Here is a 23982-nt window from a genome sequence, read left to right on the forward strand (position 1 = left end):
ATGGCCACAAAATAAGTAAAGTACAACCAGGAACAGTGCAGTGTTCTAGCTGTTGTTAGAGCAACCATTGCTGTAGCAATCCTGGAGCACTGAGGGAGAAAACTTAGAGTGGGTCAGCTGCAGAATTACGATCTGCAGTTTCCTATTTGAACTCGTACACGCCCGAGGTTTTTATGTACCCTAGGTTTTTAGTATAAAAAAGGGCGCGCACCACATTAAAACGGCAGTAAGAGAATTATCATAAAACACATTAAAGAGAAAAATAATAAGAAGATCATAATTGAAGAGGACGGCTTCAACAGCATTGAAAAATCTCGCAGAGTTATTTGGATTTACTTTTGCTGTTCTCAACTTATACCTTTTTCTTTCTTTGACTGATCTAATGTATCCCGTGAACAATATGTTGATGTTTGTTTTTCTCTTTCAGAATATGAACTAGATTTGCTTGTAGTTGAGTGACAAACAATCTAATGGGTTCTTGACTGTTCTTATGAGTTATTATGTCCTTGCTGTAGCATTTTACTCTAGTAGTTATTATTATTATAACTGTTATTTCGGTTGACCACCCATTTAATAGTTCAAGTTAAGATAGAGCCGCAAAATGGCATGTCTTAGCGGATATTATTAGAGTAATACTTGATCTTAATTTAAGTTTCCTAGATTAAGTTATCTTGAATCCCATAAGGGTTATACTTGAAGTTAAAATTTATGACACACTAGACATAGGTACTCACCTTATAGGGTGGAGAGACTAAAGGGTCATAAGGCCATGCCATAGGTAGAATAACAACTGGTCATTGCTAATATACTTAAGGGTGTGAGAGTTCCAATACGCGACAGCTGAGGATGCAAATTAATTCTTTCAAGTGCTGTAGCAATTGCCGTAACAACTAGTGTTAATTTGATTTGATTCATTCTATTTATTGGCATATCAACACTTGCATGTGCAAAGATAGATCTGTTGTATTTCAATTTGATCCTGAGATTGAAAGGACTGTTAGGAGATTGCGAAGAGAACAAAGGAATTCAAAAATTGTTTCAGGCATGGATAATTTACAGGATGTGGAAATTTGGACCCTCACGGACCCTTACAACCAGTCAACATTCGAGAAGAGTAGAATGATCATGCTAACCAGAGACAACGAGGCAACAACAATATTATTTACATGGCCGATAACATGGACAAAGCTATTAGAGATTATGTTGTGTTAACTCCTCAAGTTGTACACCCAGGGATAATTAGACCTGAAGTAGAAGCCGTGAACTTTGAATTGAAGCCAGTGATGTTTCAAATGTTGCAAATAGTAGGTCAATTCAATGGATTGCCAAATGAAGATCCTCATCTCCATCTTAAGTTGTTCTTGGAAGTGAGTGATGCTTTCAAGATTGCTGGAGCAACACAAGATGCTTTAAGACTGAGGTTTTTTCCTTACTCCTTAAGAGATCGAGCAAGAGCATGGTTAAATTCGTTACCATCTCATTCCATCACTACATGCAATGAGTTGACTGATAAATTCTTAATGAAATATTTCCCACCGACAAAAAATACAAAATTGCATAATGAGATTACTTCTTTCCATCAACTTGAAAATGAGAGTTTGTATGAGGCTTGGGAAAGATTCAAAGAACTGCTTAGAAGGTGTCATCATCATGACATTTCTTGTTGCATTCAATTGGAAACTTTCTACAATAGGTTGAATCCGAGTACAAGATTGATGGTGGATGCTTCAGCAAGTAGAGCTTTGTTATCCAAATCTTACACTGAAGCTTATGAAATTCTGGAGAGAATTGCCAACAATAATTATCAATGGCCATCAACCAGGCAACTAGTAACAAAAGGAGCAGCAGGGGTATATAACATAGATGTAATTATAACTTTATCAACACAAGTAACCTCATTGACTAACATGGTAAAAGACATGACATCTGCTCCAGCAATAGTAAAGTAAGTTGCTGAACTTTCTTATGTATACTGTGGTGAAGAACATGACTTTGATAATTGTCCTAGAAATCCAGCATCAGTAAACTATATGGATAATTTCAATCGACAGCCTCAAAACAACCCATATTCAAATACTTACAACCCTGGATGGAAGCAACACCTAAATTTTTCATGGAGTAGTCAGAATCGAAATGCTCCAGCATTGAACGGACAAAATAGGAATACCCAACCACCTGGTTTTCATCAGCAGAGTCAAGGGCAAAAACATATCAGTCATGATCCAATCACTTCACTGGAAGCACTTATTAAGGAATACATTGCAAAGAATGAAGTAATTATGCAGAGTCAAGCTGTATCATTGAAGAACCTGGAGAACCAAATGGGACTACTTGCAACAGCAATGAATAGCTGAACTCAAGGAAACTTACCTACCAACACAGAAGACCCTAGAAGAAAGGGCAAAGAACACTGCAAAGTAATTAATTTAAGATCTGGAAAGAATATGGATATCCCTGTTGATGTGACTAAAAAGGGGCTAGAACTTAATTCCTCAAAAAAAACCACCTCAAGATGGAAGCATGCTACAATAACTCAACCATCAAGACACTGGTGACAGAGACCAAGCTGCAGCAACTATGAAAGGAACTCAACCAGTACATGCTGAAAAAGAAGTTGCAACACCAGTAGCCACAACCTACAACAAACCAAACAAACAGAGTTTGGCACCTCCTGAAGCTACCCAGCAGTTTAGGCATCCACCCCCTTTCCCACATAGATTCCAGAAGCAAAAACAAGATAGGAAGTTCAGTAAATTCCTGAAAGTGCTGAAACAATTACATATCAACATACATTTCGTGGAAGCTTTAGAGCAAATGCCTAATTATGTGAAATCTCCAAAAGACATCTTAGCACGAAAGAGAAGGCTGGGAGAATTTGAAATTGTTCCTTTAACACAGGAAAAAAATCATATGCTCCAAAGTAAGATTCCTACAAAATTGAAGGATTTAGGAAGTTTTACAATACCATGTTCCATTAGAACTAGGTACACTGGTAGAGCACTTTGTGACTTGGGAGCCAATATTAATCTGATGCCATTGTCTAAATTTAAGCAATTAGGAGTAAGGGAATGCAGGCCAACCACAATCACTCTGCAATTAGCTGACAGATCTCATGCATATCCTGAAGGAAAAATTGAGGATGTACTGGTGAAGGTTGACAAATTCATCTTTCTAGTGGACCTCATTATACTAGACTTTGAGGCTGATAAAGAGGTACCCATTATACTTAGAACACCTTTCCTAACAACTGGGAAAACTCTGATAGATGTGCAGAAATGAGAGCTCACCATGAGAATGAATGATCAGCAAGTCACATTTAATGTATTAGAGGCTATGAAGAACCCTGATGAGTTAGAAGACTGCAATTTCTTAAGTGTTATGGATTTTGTTGTAGCAGATAGAATCGATAGATGCTGCAGTAAGGATATCAACAAAGTTACCACCTTTGAAGGCTTTGAAGAAGAAAATGTTGCAGTAAACCAGATAGATTGGATAGAAGGAAAGCAAGCTGATAGACATAACATATTTCTTGAGCATCTGAATCTTTCAAACAGGGAAGTAAAAACAACTTTACCATCTATTGAATCACCTCATAGTCTTGAATTAAAATTGTTACCCTCACATTTGAAATATGTTTATCTTGGTCAAAACAACACACTCCCTGTAATCATTTCCTCTACTTTGGATGCAGGTCAAGAACAAAGCCTAGTAGATGTGCTTGGGAGATACAGAAGACCAATTGAATGGACCATAGCAGACATGAAATGGATAAGCCCATCAATATGCATGCATAAAATTCTGTTAGAAGACTGCTACAACAATTCAGTAGAGCAACAGAGAAGGTTAAACCTTATTATGAAAAAAGTGGTGAAAAAGGAAATCATCAAATGGTTGGATGCTGGAATCATATATCCAATATCAGACAGTTCGTGGGTGAGCCCAATCCAATGTGTTCTAAAGAAGGGAGGGATAACAGTGATAGCAAATGAGAATGATGAACTTATTCCTACAAGGACAGTGACTGGATAGAGAGTATGTATTGATTACAGGAAGCTTTACAAAGCCACAAGGAAGGACCACTTCCCACTCCCATTCATAGATCAGATGTTGGACAGACTTACTGGAAAACAGTACTATTATTTTCTAGATGGGTATTCAGGCTACAACCAAATTGCTATAACTTCAGAGGATCAGGAGAAGACTACATTTACCTATCTTTGTGGAACATTTGCCTTCAGAAGAATGCTCTTTGGGTTGTGCAATGCTCCAATAACTTTTCAGAGATGTATAATGTCTATCTTTTCTTATATGGTAGAGCAAACTTTAGAATTTTTCATGGATGACTTCTCAGTTTTTTGAGAGACATACAATGATTGTTTACACAACTTGAAAGAAGTTTTTAAAAGATGTGAGATGACAAACTTAGTACTTAATTGGGAAATGTGTCATTTTATAGTGCAATAAGGCATAGTGTTGGGTCATAAGGTGTCCAAGAATGGCATTGAGGTAGACAAAGCCAAGATAGAAGTAATAGATAAACTGCCACCTCCTACTTCAATAAAGGGTATTAGGAGTTTTTTGGGTCATGCTGGATTTTACAGAAGATTCATTAAGGATTTTTCCAGGGTAGCTAAACCATTATACTCACTGCTGGAACATGACAAGCCTTTTTACTTTGACAAAGATTGTCTTCAAGCCTTTGGAGAATTAAAGAAAACTTTGATCATTGCACCAGTGGTTGTATCACCAAATTGGACTCTACCATTTAAACTGATGTGTGATGCCAGTGACCATTCTGTTGGAACAGTATTAGAGCAGAGAACGGATAAGGTTTTTCACTTCATATACTATGCAAGCGAAACTCTTACTCAAACTTAAATTAATTATACAACTACAGAGAAAGAGTTGCTAGCAATAGTATTTGCTTTTGATAAATTCAGAGCTTACTTGGTGGGTACTAAAGTAACTGTATTCACAGACCATGTAGCCATCAAGTACTTAATTTCAAAAGAAAGATGACAAACCAAGATTAATTAGATGGATCTTATTGCTTCAGGAGTTTGATATGGAATTAAAGATAGAAAGGGGACTGAGAATCAAGTAGCAGACCACCTGTTGAGGCTGGAAGCAGATACAATTACATTGACAAGAAATGACATCACTGAAATTTTTCCTGATGAACAACTGTTGGTAATACAGAAAGCACAGATGCTGCAACAATCAAGATCTCCATGGTATGCAGATTTACTAACTACTTAGTAAGTGGGTTTCTACCACCTGAGTTGAAGTTTCAGGAGAAAAAGAAATTTCTTAATGATGTTAGAAGCTACCAGTGGGATGACCCATATTTATATAAGTTATGTTCAAATCAAGTAATACAAATATGTATTTCAGAGGGAGAAATTCCCCACATACTGGAGTCATGCCATGCTGCAGCATATGGAGGACATTTTGGTCGTCACAGAACAGCTGCTAAAGTTTTGCAATCAGGTTATTACTGGCCTTCTATTTTTAAAGATGCTTATGAATTTGTTAAATGTTGTGACATGTGTCAAAGGACAGGGAACATAACTAAAAGAAATGAAATGCCATTGACAAACATTCTGGAAGTGGAAGTTTTTGATGTATGGGGAATAAATTTGATGGGACATTTTCCACCATCCTTTGGAAACTTTTATATCCTTGTTGCTGTGGATTATGTCTCCAAGTGGGTAGAAACTACAGTACTACCTACCAATGATGCTAAAACAGTGGTGGTTTTTCTTCAAAAGAACATTTTTTCCAAGTTTGGCACTCCTAGAGCAATTATTAGTGATGAGGGTACTCATTTTTGCAACAAAGTATTTGCTGCAGCTACGGTAAAATATGGAGTCAGACATAAGGTAGCAACAGCATATCACCCACAATCCAATGGTTAGGCAGAAGTGTCCAATAGAGAAATTAAGAAGATCTTAGAAAAAATGGTGAACCCATCAAGGAATGATTGGTCCTTGCGGTTACATAACTCCCTATGAGCCTACAGAACAGCATACAAAACACCACTTGGCATGTCTCCTTACCGAATTGTTTATGGGAAGGCTTATCACTTGCCACTAGAGCTAGAGCATAAAATACATTTGGCACTGAAGCAATTAAATTGGGATATTCATGCTGCAGCAGAGCAAACGAAGCTTCAACTTTGTGAGCTTGATGAATTACGGTTGTTCTCATATAAAAATGCAAGAATATATAAGGAGAGAACAAAACACTGGCACGACAAGCATATCCACAACAGGAAATTCAGCCCTAGTCAACTAGTGCTGCTCCATAATATAAAACTAAGATTATTTCCAGGAAAACTAAAATCTCGATTGTCTGGACCTTTTAAATTGCTCAAAATTTATCCTCATAGGGCTGTTGATCTTTTAGTTGAACAAACAGGTCAAGAATTTAAAGTTAATGGACACAGAGTAAAGTATTACATACACCCAGCGGCAGATTGTTCAAAGGAGGTTCTACTCCTTAAAGAACCAAGCTATTGAGCAGTGAAAGAAGGTCAGGCTGAAGGACCTTAAATCAAGCGCTCAATAGGAGGCAACCCATTGTGGAGGCAGCCACTTCAAACCAAGCTTGATCCTCTATGGTTTAGTTGAAGGCTCTTTCTTTTTTTATTTTATTTAATTTTTTTATTTCAATTCTAGCTATTTAGTTTCATCCTTTCACATGATTGAGCTTTTTACTTTTGATATCATTTTATAATTTTATTTATAATTATTTTTTCTTTTTTTTCGAATTGGTTTTAGTTTTTGAGGGAAGTATGTGTGACAAATGAATTTCATATTGACAAGTGAGGTTGTATGGTGACAGAGTGTAGAGGCAAGCCACGCGTCAAAGGCTATTGGAGTGGAGTATGTAACCATTGCTAGAGCAAATAATTGGGTGTTGCGGCAACCAATATTATCGTTATAGTAACTTAAAAATTGGAGCCTCTCACTTATCGTTGGAGATAAATCATGACAGATAGATGTATGAATTTGGATAGTAATTGAGGAAGAAAAAATCTCTGAAATTTTCTCTTGCCTATTTTTATGGGATATACTCATTATATTCAAAATATTTTCTTCCCTAATTTATCTTTCTTTATCGAATTTATCTTTATTTAAAATCAACTATAAAATGGAGTTATTGTGCATAGTGACCTACGGCATTATTTCCTCTCTCCTTCGCAAGCACGACTCCAATAATTCTTAGCACTATCTTTTTATTTTACTCTCAGGCATATTACCTTCAAATTGTTACTACTATAGCAATGCCAAGGTATAAGAGAACAGCCAGCCGCCTCAAAGATCATTCACGCTTCCAGAGTTACCGCGCAGAAGAAAAATATGAAGAATTCATTGAGCCGCGTAAGATTCTAGAAGAAAAAAGGTTTCAATTTTCAGAGCAACTCACCGGAATTGTGCAAACAATACACAATACTGGAGCAAAGCATGGGTGCCTAGAGTTTTGCAACCACCCTCGAGATCATGTGCTGCCAGTAGTCAAGGAATTTTACGCTAATTTGGTAAGCCATGGTTAGCACAACATTTGGGTAAGAAACACACTTGTTCCATTAGACTCTCGAGTAATAAATACTTTTTATAATTTACCTACTGAAATTAATTGTGAGTATGCTAAGTTGCTAGACAAATTGACCCCGAAAAGATGGAACACCATCTTCACAACTCTTACAGTAGAGGAGGCATCGTGGGCTAATGAGGAAGGGCATGTAATTAATGGAATAGATTTAAAACCCATTGCTAAGGTGTGGGTGAAATTTATGAAGTCCAGGCTTATGCCAACCACCCATACCACTATTGTTTCACAGGAAAGGTTGGTTTTGTTATATGTTATTGTTCGAGGGCTTCCCATAGATGTGGGAAGCATTATCGAGAAAGAAATTCGAGATTGTACGATAAAAAAACATAAAGCTACTGCCTTACTATTTCCTTCCCTCATCACCAGCATCTGTGTAGTATCAGGTGTTCGTCTTGATGCAAAGGATGAACATGTCAAGAATGATGGTGCCCTCACTGCATGCACCATTGAGAGAATTGCTAGTGAGAATGCTGGAGTAACAATTGAACCAGCTATTGTAACAGGGGCAAGACGAGCTATTGATTTAGAACAGACAATCCAGGCGCTGAGCACCAATATAACTCAATGTGCTGAGGCTCAACAGAAGAAGAACGATTGGTTTTGAAGCTATCTACAGCACATGGACAACCAATTACACTAATTTACTCTTTACATGAAAAACACCCACCAAAATTTCCCTGATTCATTGCTCCAGTAATACAATTTTGACACCACCACCGAGGCTCCAGCAGAAGTCAATGAAGAAGCCACTGACACAGATGAACCAAAATCAGAAGCTGCAGCAGACCCACAAGCAAAGGTTGACTCCGGAGATGCTGAACCCTCTTATCAACCTGAGGAAGAAGGTGACAAGTCTGTGACTGACATCTCACCCACCGAGGTATAAAAAGATTTTGAGAAAGCACGTGAGGAACCCCCAGTCAGAACATCTTCCAAAACTAAAAAAAGGCACATTATCCAAGAAGAGGAAGATAATAAACCTGAAGAAGAGCCCTTCATTCCAGTCCTTTCAAGAAAGGGCAAGGAAAAAATAGAAACCCCTCCTGCCTCCGAAGATGAAGCTGAGCAAGTCGATGCAGAGCTGGAAGCTGCAGCCACCAAAGTCACGCGTACACCAACAGAAGTCCAGCAGCTATTGGACATCATTGTTGCCATCACAGCTGAGGGACAGGCAGCTGATGCATCGACCCCAGCTCCTCCACAGCCCACTCCTTGAAAACTTGTTCGTGCTAGTCCGAGAGAATCTAGCAAAAGAAAGGGCAGCACTTCTGAAGGCACTACTATAGCAGCCTCGATAGAACCAAAAAGGACCAGAGTAGTGTCAACCAAACAAGCTGCCCCAGCAGCAACTCCTCCCACCAGCCCAGTGAAGAAAAAGCCAAAGACGTTGTCAACTACCTCCCCACAAGCTTCCCCAAAGGATAAGATGCGCAATGCATCCAAGAAGCGCTGATGTCATCCTACCATGTTGTAGCAATACTCAAACCACAGGGGAGTATCCCCTTCTTACTAATCAATTTATTTCATTCTGAAAAACTTTTCTTTCATTATGTTTTCAATTTGTGTGGTATTTTCTAATGTTCTCCTCCATGTCCTTGTCAATTGTGTGACTTTACTGTGTGTACTTGTGAGGACACAGCACCTTTTCAATTTAGGGGGGATGTATATCTGGGTGATTTAGATATGTGTTGTGTTAAGCTCTGATATCTAATATTTGTGTACGGATTTGAAATCCTAATGAAGATAAATTGAGTGTTAATGGGTAATTATAAGAATGCTGAGTAGAGGCAGTAATAAATGGAGAGTGAAATTTTGTCATTACACTTAAACTTTGGTGGAATTTCATGAGACTACTATAGCAGAGCCAAAATAATAGAAAAGATCTTAAGTTTGGGGGAGAAAAGATATCTCTAGATAAGATTATGTTACAAATATTGCTACAACAACTCTGATTTGTGCATGGTTTGAGTAATTGGGTGTCATCATTACAATTGATTGACATTCACATGAAAAATAAATGTTACAGTGAGGAGGTTGAATACTCTCAAGTTTCATTTTTAAAATCAACACAATTTGAGTATGTGAGATTTATGCTACCCCATATATGAATAAAATTATGTTACTGCTGAATTGCATGCAATCTCTTGGTAATGTTATAGCATCTCTGGAATTCAATCAAAGTAACATACACGCACTGTAGACAGAATGAAGCTTAAGTCTAGAACTGATTTACTGTGGTCATTTTGCATGATTGGAATTATGATCTGAAGGTGGAAGAATCCTTGTAAATTTGATAGAAGAGCTAAAGATGTGTGTTGCATGATTGTTTGCGTGAAGTGTTAGTATATTGTCATTACTTGAAGACAAGTAAAGGTTTAAGTTTGGAGGTGTGATAACTCTATGAAATGAGAGTTATTACATCAATTCTAGACTTAAATCAAGATCACTTAGAGAGTAAATGAGGTGTTTTTATTATATTTTGCATAAACATTCATTTTAGTGAGTCTTAATAAGTTTTGCTTGAATTAAAGTAATTTATGCTCAAAACATGTGCCTAATTGTAGGTTTTCAGAAGTTTATAATTCATGAAGGGATGTTGAGATATTAGACTAACAAGAGGAGGAAAGAATATAGCCACAAAAGAAGTAAAGCACAACCGAGAACAGTGCAGTGTTCTAGCCGTTGTTAGAGCAACCATTGCTATAGCAATCCTGGAGCATTGAGGAAGAAAACTTAGCACGGGTCAGGTGCAGAATTGCGATCTGCAGTTTTCTATTTGAACTCGTGCACGCCCGAGGCTTTTGTGTACCCTAGGTTTTTAGTATAAAAAGGGGTGCACACCACACTAAAAAGGCGGCAAGGGAATTATCATAAAACACATTAGAGAGAAAAATAAGAAGAAGATCATAATTGAAGAGGACGGCTTCAGCAGCATTGAAAAATCTCGCAGAGTTATTTGAATTTACTTTTGTTGTTCTCAACTTATACCTTTTTTTTTCTTTGACTGATCTGATGTATCATGTGAACAATATGTTGATGTTTGTTTTTCTCTTTCAGAATATGAATTAGATTTGCTTGTAGTTGAGTGACAAACAATCTAATGGGTTCTTGACTGTTCTTATGAGTTGTTATGTCCTTGCTGTAGTATTTTACTCTAGTAGTTATTATTATTATAACTGTTATTTTGGTTGACCACCCATTTAATAGTTTAAGTTAAGATAGAGCCGCAAAATGGCATGTCTTTGCAGATATTATTAGAGTAATACTTGGTCTTAATTTAAGTTTTCTAGATTAAGTTATCTTGAATCTCATAAGGGCTATACTTGAAGTTAAGATTTCTGACACACTAGACATAGGTACTCACCTTGTAGGATGGAGAGACTAAAGGGTCATAAGGCCATGTCATAGGTAGAATAACAATTGGTCATTGCTAATATACTTAAGGGTGTGAGAGTTCCAATACGCAACAACTGGGGATGCAGATTAATTCTCCCTAGTGCTGTAGCAATTGCCGTAACAACTGGTGTTAATTTGATGAAAAGCAGTCAGCCTATAAAGAGAGTTTGATCATTCAACTACCATATTCTCAATTGAATCTTAGACACATTTAATTTGTTTTATTTCATTATTGCATTGTTTTATTATATTTTCTCACAATTATCAATTTCGATAGAACCTACTTTACATTTGTTAACTTTGGATTTGAGTTAGATTGCACTATTGTGATTGTTGTAGCATTTCTAGTGACATCAATCCATGTGGAGACGATCTTGAATATTCATCACTTTATTACTTGTTGTGTACACTTGCACATTGGCAACAATAGCAATTGATTATAAAAATTTATCAACACCTATAATATCATTTTGGGTAGGCTATTTTTAGCAACCACCAAAGTAGTGGTATCTATGCATTATCTCGCCATGAGGATTTCAACGGCCAAGGATGTTATCACCGTCAAAAGAAACCAGCAAGTAGCTCAGGGTTGCTATGCTGCAAGCTCAAAAGTGAGCTATTAGATTGCTTCTGATGCTCAATTGAAGAGATACCTCGCAAGGAGAAAGCTATCGCCACATGGATATAGTTTGCCTAACTAAAGGAACAGCCACCGAATGACAGTGAATGGAACGCTGAAAACCTTCACCATCAAATACTGTAGGAAAATAAAAAGGGATTTTGCCAATGAAAATTGATTTAGTATGTACCACAATACCTGAGGCACCCACTTCTAAGAAGTTTGTTTTGGCACTAGTTATTTCAGCAAAAAAACTCAACTTGTGTTTCTAAACTTACATTATTACAGTTATTGCCTCGCTTGTTTGTAACTCTCTTAAGTTGAACGAGTTCAATATTGTCTTCAAGCCTCACCCGACCATCAAAACTCAAGCTATTGTCGATTTTTTGACCAAATGCGCCAATGACTCTATAGATGAGGGAATCATAAAGGCCCGATTGAGGCAACAACCGCAGAAGAAAAAGAACAAGCATGGGAAATTTGTATTAATGGCTCTTCCAATTCACATAAAGTAATGCAGGAGTAATCATTATCGACCTTCATAAAAAGAAGTTATGCTACACGAAAGGGTACTTCAGGAAGGCTAAAGAGTTGGTGTCTTAATTCAATGAAATTCAAGTGAAAAAAGTGTCGAGGATGGAGAATTGTGAAGCATATAATCTGGCCAAGATGGCCTCCTTTTGTGCAACCTAATTAGCTTATTCTGTCATGACGAAATGATAATGAGGCACCTATGGAACACCGCCATGCTAAAGAGATACTAGTAGTAAAGGGATAGCACTTACCTCTTTGTGTTTACTTTATCTGTTTTCTCTAGTTCTTATATACTTGTACTATGTGGTAGGCTTTAACGAGAACCCAATATACCCTGCAGTGGTCAGTGGTACTCTTCAATTCCCTAATTCTTTAATGACAAGATTAAAAGATCTCAAGTTCTTTCTCTTTAGGATAACAATGCTGAATCAGATAATGATCCATACTTTTGTTACCGATGAATGCATTTTCTTTTCAAAATGTGATGATGTGTGTTATTCTAATCACTTTTCAATTATGAAATGTGGATAAATATTTTGAAATGTTGTTTAGTTTGAGGATAATCGTCATTAGTTTACCTCCATATCTATTTGTTGTGCAATGTTTATTATCACACAACATAATGTCAAGAGATCGCCTTATTGTAGACTAAGTTGGGTACCTGACATGTCCTTATCATGACGATCTACTTAAGGTCTGAGCCAACAAAAAGAACATAAAAGAAATCATAAGCAGCTTTTCAAGAGCAATTATGAAAATGTAGCTACTTGAACAAAGAGAGGGAAGGTCTAAGAAGACCTGAGGGCAAAGCAAGCAATCGTACCCTAGCATCATGAGGTCCTATTAAGGTAAGCATGTGCCCCCACCTCCATTCTCGTACTTGTAGAAATTAAAGGATAAATAAATAAAAAATAAATTATATTTATGAGAGTTAAATGTCTAATAGAAAAGAGATAAGAGAGCAAACACTTTTTTAATTATCTATCTCGCAAATATTGATTTGAAGCATATGGCAAAATATCAAATTTTTTACCATTTTACCCCAAAAAAGGCCATAAAGGTTCTAAAAAAACATTTTAAAGGAGCAAAAAATGAATTTGCTGCCCATTATTGTTTTGCTAATGGTAAATTTTCATTTTTATTCAATTTGTCATGATGATGCTTTGATTATGAATTATTGTTGAGGTTCTCCATAATCTTTGTTAAGATATGCCTTAAGCATGTCCAAGAGAATTGTCATACATCTGAAGAGGTAAAGTTCCTTAACCTTAAAAGAAGGAACAGCCTCATAGAATGCAAGTCAGCAGGCACCTCAGGTACCATATATCTAGAAAATGTTCCTTTTATGCAGTGAAGGGTACTAAGAGTCTCCAAGATACTTGTTTAGCCGAAAGTCTAGATATAAATATACAGATAATGAAGCTAATTGCACGTTAAATAAAGCTTACAATTAAAGTTTAAGTATAAACAAAGGCAGGATTATCGAAATAGTCTACCGTAAGAGAATAGTTAAGGTACACCAGATGGGAAAAACATAGCATGAAAGTAGAAAATTAAGTTCAAGCACAGAATTCAAAAGAGTGCCACCAAGCAAAAGATTGCATTAGTGTGGTCACATAGTAGATAGATCATCCCCCCAATCATCTTTCTGAATAAGGGTAGAAGTTGCAGAAGTATAAGGTTCAGTGGCAGGAACATTTGATAGGAGCTTTGCCTGGGGTAAGTTAGGTACACTAAATAACTTCTATGGACTGTTGACTGGGGCATATAATATTCCATTTTGTCATTGATCGTTGCCATGATAGTTGATTTATCCAACCACTTCTCCACCTTAGATACCACCAGTTCGGTGTCTATACTCTAAACTTTAATAATTATGCGGGTTCAACCTACAACTCCTTATGATCTTTGGCCACACGATCTTTCTCATCGAATAAATTATTAAGGCACCCTTTCAAAGCTTGGCTTTCCTGAGCAAGCTTCTCTTCATGGGACTTACAACTTTGGATTCACCTTTCAATTTCTCAACCTCCAACTAAGCGTTAGAAATACTATTAACTTTTTAAAAATATTGACTCGAGTAAAAATCTGCCTACATCTAATAAGAAGTACCTTAGTAAATGCACAAGAAAAAAAAGGGAGCAAATGAGAAAAAGAGCTAAAATCGAAAAAAAACATTCACATCCTAATAGGCTTTAAATACCTGACTATATCGTTTACTCGAGCTCATCCATTTTTGTCACTTAAGAGATGTTCTTAGTAGTATAGTGAACATATCTAGCCAGATATAAGACTTTTTTGTTCTCCACCGAATCGAGCTCTCTTTCAATGAAATCTCTAGGCAGAGAGAAAAAGGTCCCAATTTTCCTTTTGCGGGTAGTAAGGTTCCCTTAAAACTGCCCGTTTTTTACCTGGGTCCACTGCGCGAACACTTTTACTAAGTAAGTGAGGAAGTAATGTTAAGTTTTGGGGTAGCCTAGTTCATAACCTAGGAAGTGAGAAAGCCTGGTGCTTTTCTTACAAGGAGTAATACCCAAGCCACCAAGGGAGTCGCTACTCATTTGGTTGAAAAAAAAAAATCAAAGTCATTTTAGAGAGAGGATCCATAGATGTCAAACACCATGCATAAAGGGAAAAGGTTGGTCGCATAAATACAGGATTCTACGGGTAGAAAGAAAATAGAAGGTCTAAAATTCCGAAAATAAAAAAAAAATTAGAAAAATGAGGACTATCCCAAGAACACCCTCTATCCGTACATGGCTTATCCTCATAAATAGATAAAGAGCTTCCATTAATCAACTAGCTTTTTCCAATCTAACCTAACTCAACATGTCATCCCTCTTCATAAAGCTCGAATCCTTTCTTCAAAGTCATTCACGTCTGTTCTTATCCTTAAACGTGACACTTTCCCTTGATCCATATGACATCTACAAGGTTGCGAGGAGTCCCAAGTGAGAAAAATAATTTAAATATAGAAAACTGAGATAAAAATAAAATAAAGGAAATGAGGCATATATTGTCTTCATCGAAGGAATTCTGAAACTTCACTTACTTGCCATCAGCTAGAGTACTCTACCCCCACTTACCACGACCTAGCAACAACCATATTTATAACCCTTTCTCAAGGTAGGATCCATTTCCATAAAGCTGTTGTGGGTGGTCCAGGTAAAGAACAGGCGATCAATAAACCCTGGGTTTTTGTAATTGATAAAACCCTTTCAGCTTTGTAATAGAAATATTTGTTCCAAATAGTTCTAACTACAATACTTGAAGAGCAATTGTCCAGGAGCAGCTTGCAAATGGTTAAAAGTCAACATAAGAAAGGGCTAGAAGAGTATGTAGAGTCCTAAGTCGAAAAAGTCAATGTGAAGGGCTATCCCATTAGTTGTAAGACGCTCTAGGGCCTCATCTTTATGGGGTAACCTAAGAAGGATAAATGAGGTAATCTTATACTTAGCCCTAATGTGCTCAAGGTCTACCAAGCATATTTGTATCTGTCGACAAACAATTTTGAGAGAATACTAGAAAGCATCATGCAGCTTTCTAAGTTGAAATATCACTAAGGTATTGTGAGAGGCTTCAATATTTACCGAAGCTTCCATGCAATCTAATTGAGTTGGATGCACATCATCGCACGGGACTGGAATCATTATCAGGTTTACTACTGTTCTCATGTTGTGAAATTGTCCTGACCGATAATTTGCAACTGGATCGGAATAAGCTCAAAGGAATTCTCGAAGATTGCCAAAAATTCAGCTTATGGCAACTACCCATTGGAAAAAAAGTTCGAGTGAAGGTGTACTGCCTCTTAACTCTCTCATTTTAATGTAGAGTATTTGATATTTTATAGTGAGAAAAGGGGGAAAAAAGGATACTTATACCGTAAAGCTTGGACAAATAGTATTTAGATTCTAAATTTTTAATGGGGGACGCCAACACTTACTTTTGAATATAATACTCTTTACAGATAATAATTAAAATATTAACTTTTGAATTTTTTTAATAAATACAAATATAATTTACATGGTTTAATTTATTTAGTAGACAAATAATATTAGAGTACTTTTTAATATATAAAACAATTTTTGAAATTTAAATTATTATATTTATTGTAAAAATTTTAAATAAATATTGGGGTTGAATAGATCTTATAGTTAATAAAATATATCTTATATATTAATAACATTAAAATTATTTTATATAACGTTAAAATAATTTAAATTTTTATATACTTATTTTAATATTATGTTTCTATTTATTATAAAATTCGGTTTAATATAATATAAGATTGTAAAGTATTAAAATATTTTTTTGATATTTACATCATTTTAAAATTTATGTGTAGTTACATTTTTTTAATTTTATATTTCTATTAATTATAAAACATTCCAGTCAATTTTTTTAGTTAATAGAGCCAAAGGTATTATAATCAAAAGAGGGTGTTGATATCCTTTATTTAAAATTTGTGGGGTCAACATGATCATTTCCCAAACCATAAGGGTGTAGATATCTTTTTTCTTATTTTATAAAGAATGAACTTTCAAAATGGCGACAGTAAATACGTTAAAAAACATATGGGGTTATCGTTATTTAAAAAAGTAATGAAAATTTGCTATTATTTGTTTTGGAATCCTTGTGGATATGCATCATTTTTTTAATATAATTAGACATAAAAATGTTTTAATCCAAGAGCCTAAACTTTGTTAAAACTCAAGAAAACTATTAAGGCATAAGATTTATTGTATTCTGATATTATACTATTAAATCATTATTATACTATTAAATTATATGACTAATAAAATATAGAATTGTGGATCACATCAGTACTCTAATTATACATTTTTATATCTTTCCTTATAATAATGATTTTTGTAGTACATACAGATACATTGTCCAGTACGCTATTTAACTAGGAATGAAATTCCACAGTGGTTTAGGCTTCAAATTGTGGGATCTTCTTCTTCTTCTATGAACTTGGAGATGGCACCAGCAGATTGCTTCAGTGATAATAAAAACAAAGTACTCGACTTTCCTTTTAGCGCTATTGTAGCATTTGGGGACCATCATCTCAGAGAAATGACGTAGTGTAAATTGCCCTCTGAAGTCAAAATCAAATCATACCTCGGCCGGTGACTGAAATTAAATATTCATTTTGACAAGATGTTCCCATATTTTTTCTAATAAATGTAAATAATTTAATATGTTTAGTAGATTAATAATAATTCTTTAATATCTAAAATTTATTTTAACAAAATATGTATGTATTATAACGATTTAAATAAATCTTTAGATTAAATAGATTTTACAATTAATAAATATATCTCACTTATTAATAGTATTAAAATTATTTTACATAATATTCCAAATACGTGAAATTTTTATAATGAAATACGTCTAATTGTTGGTAAAATATTAAAATAAATTTTAATTATTTGAATTGATTTTAAAATTTAGAGTGTTATATTAGCGTAAATTCTTGTTAATAGAACCAAAGGGTTTTGGTGTTCCTAATTGAAAACATAGGGTCTGTATGACTATTTTTCTAAATCTTGGAGGTTAGCTGTCCTTTTCTTTAAATTATCAATTTTGAATCCATGTACATGTTGCTTCTTTTAATTTTTAATTTAGTAGTACTAGATGGCCGGTGTTCCTGGCACTGTAAATACATTATAGATGTGGGTTCTAACAACAGATTTTTAGGATTTCAAGAGATTGGTGAGGTAGCGAGAAAAATAGTTGAGACTAATAAAGATAATTTGTATTCAATGACTTACCTATTCATGATATTAGTAATGATTTTACCAGTTGCCTCAACTACTATAGAAAAAGATTTTTCAGTCATGAATTTTATAAAAAAAAATCAACTGCTGAAATTAAATAGAAGATCAATGATTGAATGATAGTCAAGTTGTATACGTAAAAAAAATCTATATTATAGTGTTAAAACCATTATATTATAGTATTAAAACCAGGTTATCTTTATTAAATGAAAATATTTCAACACCTTAAGGACTATTGTAAATTTATTAAATGAAAGGGCAAAACTACTTTGCAATAGGGTTTTGGTACCGTTTTTGTCTTTTTCAAGGTCAACTACAATGGAGTCCTGTAATTTGTTATAAAAATAAAAAAGCTAAAAACTTTTAAATTTTCACATATTAGTCCTACACCTATAAATTTTCAGTTGCATTAATGCTTTTGGAAGCCACGGATTTCAGGACAAAAACTCAATTGAATTTATTTAAGTGTGCAATTAAATTTACTCCTTTTATTTTAGGACAAAAACTCAACCAAAAATACAAAACTCATTGCTCAAACAAACAAAAATGATTTTACAAATTCATAAACTAACACTTTATTATTAGTAGTAAATTAAAATATTTTTACTACATAATTAAATAATTTAGTATGTTAATTAAATATTATGTTATAAAAAATAATAAAACATTACCTACATAGAATATCAAATTAAATTTATTTTCGTATTTTATGTATTCCATCTACTTGACATATAAAATCTCTTGTTTGAAAAGAAAAAAATATATGAGTTTTGAACCCTGCTCACATGGGTGAAAGGAAATTGGTTGCCGTGTTAAATTAAAAAAAAATCATATTTATATTTATCATCAATTATGGTTAGTAAAAATATACATAGTTTAACTATGTAATAAATTAGTTAATTTATTAATTAATAAGTAAATTTATTAATTTAAATAGATATTAATAAATTTAAGAATAAGTCATTTAATTAAAAACCTAGTTCAATAAAGTAAAAAAAATTAAAATATTGTGAACTTATATGTCATAATTATAAAACTTTTGATTTTTTTTTAATTTTACATGAGCAACAAGGGCTTTTAATGTTAATGGTCCAATAATCACATCTAACTATTATACAACTCTCATATTAAATCCAACGGTAGATTTAAAAAAGACAAAAGAATGGGTACTAAATCCCATGGATATAGTAGCTGGACCCTGAATGAAAATATTTCAAATGGATTAAAAATTTAGTATTTATTATTTATTGAATTTTTTAAAATTATATCACTATGAATGGGTGCCAAACCGACTGTGGCACAATTATAAAAGGCATTCACGTGGAACCGACATTTACCTGTTTCTGTTTTTCCATTCCCCACCCTCCTTCTTTGGCCAGCTTCGTTGGCATCTACTGTATTAGAAAATCTGTGTGAAATGATAATATAGATATCTAAAAAAAATTGGAAAATTACTTAATTTTTTAGCGGCAACCAATTATTTGTTTCTTTCCGTTAAAAGTCAACAAAAGCTGCTTAATGGAAACAAAAATGAGATGAAATAAAATTATCACCAAACTTCACCCAGAAGGATCAAGGAAGAAGCAAAAAGATTAATCTACACACTCACAGTCCCATTCAATTTTTTTGATCTACGTGTGAACTTAAAAAAAAAAAAGAAAAAGGAAAATATAAGCAGGTGCACCTGAATTCAAATCTGTATTGAATAGAGATTTGCATTTACATCTAAATTGACAAAAAAAAAATATATAGATTCGGAATTTCGGATAGGGTCGGCTTTAGAGTGGTGGGGGTCTTAAGTGAAATTTTATTTTTTTAATGAGCTCTCTTTATATTCAATAACTTCAACACTCAAATAAATGAAAAAGAGCATAAGATTCAATTAATTTTTAACTATATATTAAATATCAACAATTAAAAAAAGTAAGAAAATTAAAAAAAATAGTCAAGAAGATACCTTTTTTATATTTTTTAGAAATATTATTTCAAGAAACCCCCTTTTTTTACTTCAAAAAGAAACCAATAAATGTAATAATTTGCATGAAATTTTATAATGTTAAATAATTAAGATTTTTTAAACAGATAAAGAATTTAATCTTTTTCTTAGAAGAACTAATAATAAATTAATGGTTAGATAATACTATTATTTATAGTTTTTAACATTAAGGATAAAATTCTATAAAAATTCTTAATTGTATGATAATTATTAACTAAAGAGAGGCCTAAAAAATATATTTTCTTAATATAAATAAATTTTAAAAAAAATCCATTAATTTGAGCATATCAAGATTTTTTTTTTCCTAATATATGGGGTTTAAGCGACTACATTGGGGCCTTTCTAATATGTGGGGGTCTAGGCGACAGTTTAGTTCGTCTATACTTAAAGTCACCCCTAATTCGGATGCAAGTAATACCCCTATAGATTGCTGGTAGATTTTTTAGATATCTAGATCTATAACGTTAAGTTCAAATAAAATTTAAAATTCAACAAATTTGCCTCATAAAATCAAATAAAATCTAATCATAATTCAACAATTGACAATTCAATACTAAGCATATATAACATACAACAATACTACAAACCTATAAATAATAGTACCACAACATAATTCAAATATCCAGAATAACACGAATCCAAGTTTAACACCACCACAAGTCCACATAGGTTTCATTTTTTTCATTTAACTTATATATTTTTTAATTTATTAAGTAATTGAATTAAAAAGTAATGCGGATCCGGATATCCGACTTTCTGGATGCACTTGTATTTGGATCCTGATCCGAATCTACACGAATCTTAATTTTTAACATCCAATATGTATTTTTTAATGTGAGAATTTGAATTTTTCCACATCTGAATCTTTATGGATATAGATAGATCCATATATTTTTACTATCCCCATGCACAGGCATAATTCAAGTTACATCTATATGGTCCAATGGGCTCTTTGGCACAATTTATGCACTCATAAATCTTGGTAATGATTATTGGAATTTTATCTTCTTTCCTATTAAATTAAGGGTAAAATTCTTTTCTGTTAATATAGTAGAGTAGCTAATTTTCTAATATTATATGAGAGTAGGAATTTAGGTCAGGCTATACTAAATTTATCAAGGATAATTTTATAGACTTTTGACTGAAAGTATCAATAATTGCGACTCAATTTTCCTTCCAATTAAATTAAGTGGGGTAGATTTCTTTCTTGCTAATACGCTAGAATAGATATTTCTCTGACATTATATAAGAGTAAAAATTTAAGCTCTCTTATACTAGAGTTATCAATGGTAGTTTTAGTAGTTTTTTTAATTGTAAATATTAATAAAATTTTATTATTATATTATTGTATAAAAAATAAAAATAACAAAGTCACTTCTGCATTAAGTTTGAAGAGAATTTAAGACTTTTGAGTTTTGATCTAAATAGAACCAAAGAGACCATTTTTTTAATTAAAATGTGAAAATATTATTGAAGACTATCTATGAGATGGTGTATTCTATAAATAATTAAATATAGTTTAATTGTAATTTCTAATTTTTTTAATGGGTTAATTTCAGCCTACCCACTTCGTAAAGTGACAATCTTTAAATCACCTCCCTTACTATTAAAAACATCAAGTTATCCCGGTACCCTCTAAAACTCGTTATCTTTAACTATTGACCGCCGTTAACTCATAAAAGTACGAAAACACCCCTACCTTAACAGAATATTTTTGTAACGACATTGTGAGAATAAAAAAAAAAGGTTGATGTGTGACTAATCATTGGAAAATAAAAAAAGTAGTTGATGTATGATTAGTCATTGAAAAATAAATTAAAAAATAAAGTGTTGAAATGACTTAATGAGTCTAAATAAATTGATAATTTTTCTAAATTAGACATGTTAGTTAAATAAATTATAAGACATGCCATCATATATAAATTAGGATAATGTCATTTTCCTTTTTTTCTTTCATTTCTCTTCATCTTTTCTTTCATTTTTTTTCTCATCCTTACTCCTTTGTCTTTTCCTTTCATTTGTTTTTCCTCATTCCTACTCCTTCTTCATCTTTTTCTTCATTTGTTTTCTTTCATGTACATGACTTCAGTACCATTTTTTTTTCTTTCCTTTCATTTTTCGTTTCATTTTTTTTTCTCATCCTTACTTTTTCTTCGCCCTTTTCTTCATTTTTTTTCTTTCATGTACATGACTTCAATACCGTTTTTTTTTTCTTTCCTTTCATTTTTCTCATCCTTACTCCTTTCATTTGTTTGGTGAAACTCCAATAGCGTTTTTCTTTTGTTTTTTGATTTTTTTTATATCTATATTTTCTTTAAGTACCTTTACAAAATGAAAAAAAAAGTAATGATAATAATAAAGAGGCAGACTTCTAAACTACACAAATTTTACAATAATAATGATATTTGGGATTACTTAATTTTAGATTATAAATATTCTTTAATCTTGAACTAACCATATTATTAATAATAGAATGAATTTATTTTATTATTGTTTATTATTTTCAGTTTGATGAATAAGTTTGTGGTTGCATTTTTCTTTTGTTCTTTGATTTTGTTTATCCATATATTTTTTTAAATACCTTTGCAAAAGGAAAAAGAATGATAATGATTATAATAATAAATATAAAAATGTAAAATATTTTTTTCCATTTATAACTTTAATTAATTTCTTTATTTATTTTTAAAATAAATTTTTTAAATATAAAAATTTAAAATTTAATCAGTTCGAACAAAATTAGACATATAGGTGCAAAATGAAAATATTTTAAAATATTCGGGACGCATATTATAAATATTTAAAATATTTATGTGTGTTTTGAAAGGATAAAATTGTGGTGCAACTGTGGTACCGTGCCACAGTTGCACCCAACCGTTGGATTTCCACTTATTTAAGTGAACCCCACTCATTTGAGTGGATCCAACAGCTGGTGTAACTGTGGCACGGTACCACAGTTGCACTGTAGCCTGACCCGTTTTGAAATACTTAAAAAGATTTGGGCTCATAAAAATTAACTCATATAAAGATTTGACTTTTTTTCCTTTTTTTACTGTTAGAGGAATGCACAAATACCATTTTATCCTTTTAACCGTTACAAGTAACAAACAGATAACGATTTTTTAGGGGTAACTTAATGTTTTTAATAATAAGAGAGCGATTTGAAGCTTTTCACTTCGCGAGGGTTATATCTTATTACCTGGAAGTGAAATTCCAGAGTGGTTTAGCTTTAAAAGCGAGGGATCTTGTATGACCTTGGAGACGACACCAGATTTCTTCAATAAAAACAGAGTACTCGGCTTTGCTTTTAGCGCTATTGTAGGATTTGGAGACCATCAAGATGTCAGAGAAGCGAGGTTTAAATTATTCTGTGAAACCAAAGTCAAACCCAAAAGATTGTGATTGGCATGTCATACAGAGATCTCTGGCAATAATTAGAGAACCATTTCTATGTATTAATTGAATCGTTATTACACGATTATGGTTGTTTAGACACCGTTACACATTGATTGAATGACTTGAATGATTTTATAATGTTTAGATTGTTACAATTGGATAGCATTAGCTAAATAAGTAAAGAAATAATGGAAATTAAAAAAATACAAACTAAAAAATCAAGTGCCAATCTTCATAACCTAATTTAGGTGCTACTATAGCTAATTATAAATGTTTCTATAGCATGTTATATAAAATATTATAAGGCACTAAAGCAGTTGCATCATTAAAATATTACGAAAGACAAACTAATAGCAATTTCAAAGTGGTACAGAAAACTGATAATGGCATTTTTCTGAGGCTCTGAACGCTCTATTTAATAAAATAGTAGCATTTCTAGTCTGCAAATGTATAAGAGGTGATTCCATATATATTTTTTGGATGCTGTGTATTTAAAATTCGTGGCAGTCCGCTCTACCTGTTTAGAGGAGGGCCGAGGGGGGAAAAGAATCACTTAACGTTGCCTAAAATGTGAGCATATACCATTGGTAGCATTTTTTGGATAGAATCGTGCTTATTGCTGTGTGAATAAAAACATAATTCTCTTA

General features: G+C 33.2%; 1 protein-coding gene and 1 non-coding gene across 2 annotated transcripts; one reads left to right on the forward strand and one right to left on the reverse strand.

Moving 5' to 3' along the window:
- Positions 1-1550: 1550 nt before the first annotated feature.
- Positions 1551-1657, reverse strand: LOC127901544 (small nucleolar RNA R71). Its single transcript, XR_008053784.1, has one exon. It is a non-coding gene; the product is annotated as a small nucleolar RNA R71 (small nucleolar RNA).
- A 920-nt stretch (positions 1658-2577) lies between these two features.
- LOC127900685 (uncharacterized) lies at positions 2578-3279 on the forward strand. The gene has a single exon (XM_052435880.1). The coding sequence runs from the start codon at positions 2578-2580 to the stop codon at positions 3277-3279; it is 702 nt and encodes a 233-aa protein (XP_052291840.1).
- The last annotated feature ends 20703 nt before the right edge of the window (positions 3280-23982 follow it).

The sequence above is a fragment of the Citrus sinensis genome, chromosome 3, assembly GCF_022201045.2.
Source record: "Citrus sinensis cultivar Valencia sweet orange chromosome 3, DVS_A1.0, whole genome shotgun sequence".
Lineage (NCBI taxonomy): Eukaryota > Viridiplantae > Streptophyta > Magnoliopsida > Sapindales > Rutaceae > Citrus > Citrus sinensis.

Excerpts from the sequence above, each read along its gene's own strand:
- LOC127900685 (XM_052435880.1), top strand. The coding sequence starts at position 2,578 with ATGAAAGGAACTCAACCAGTACATGCTGAAAAAGAAGTTGCAACACCA.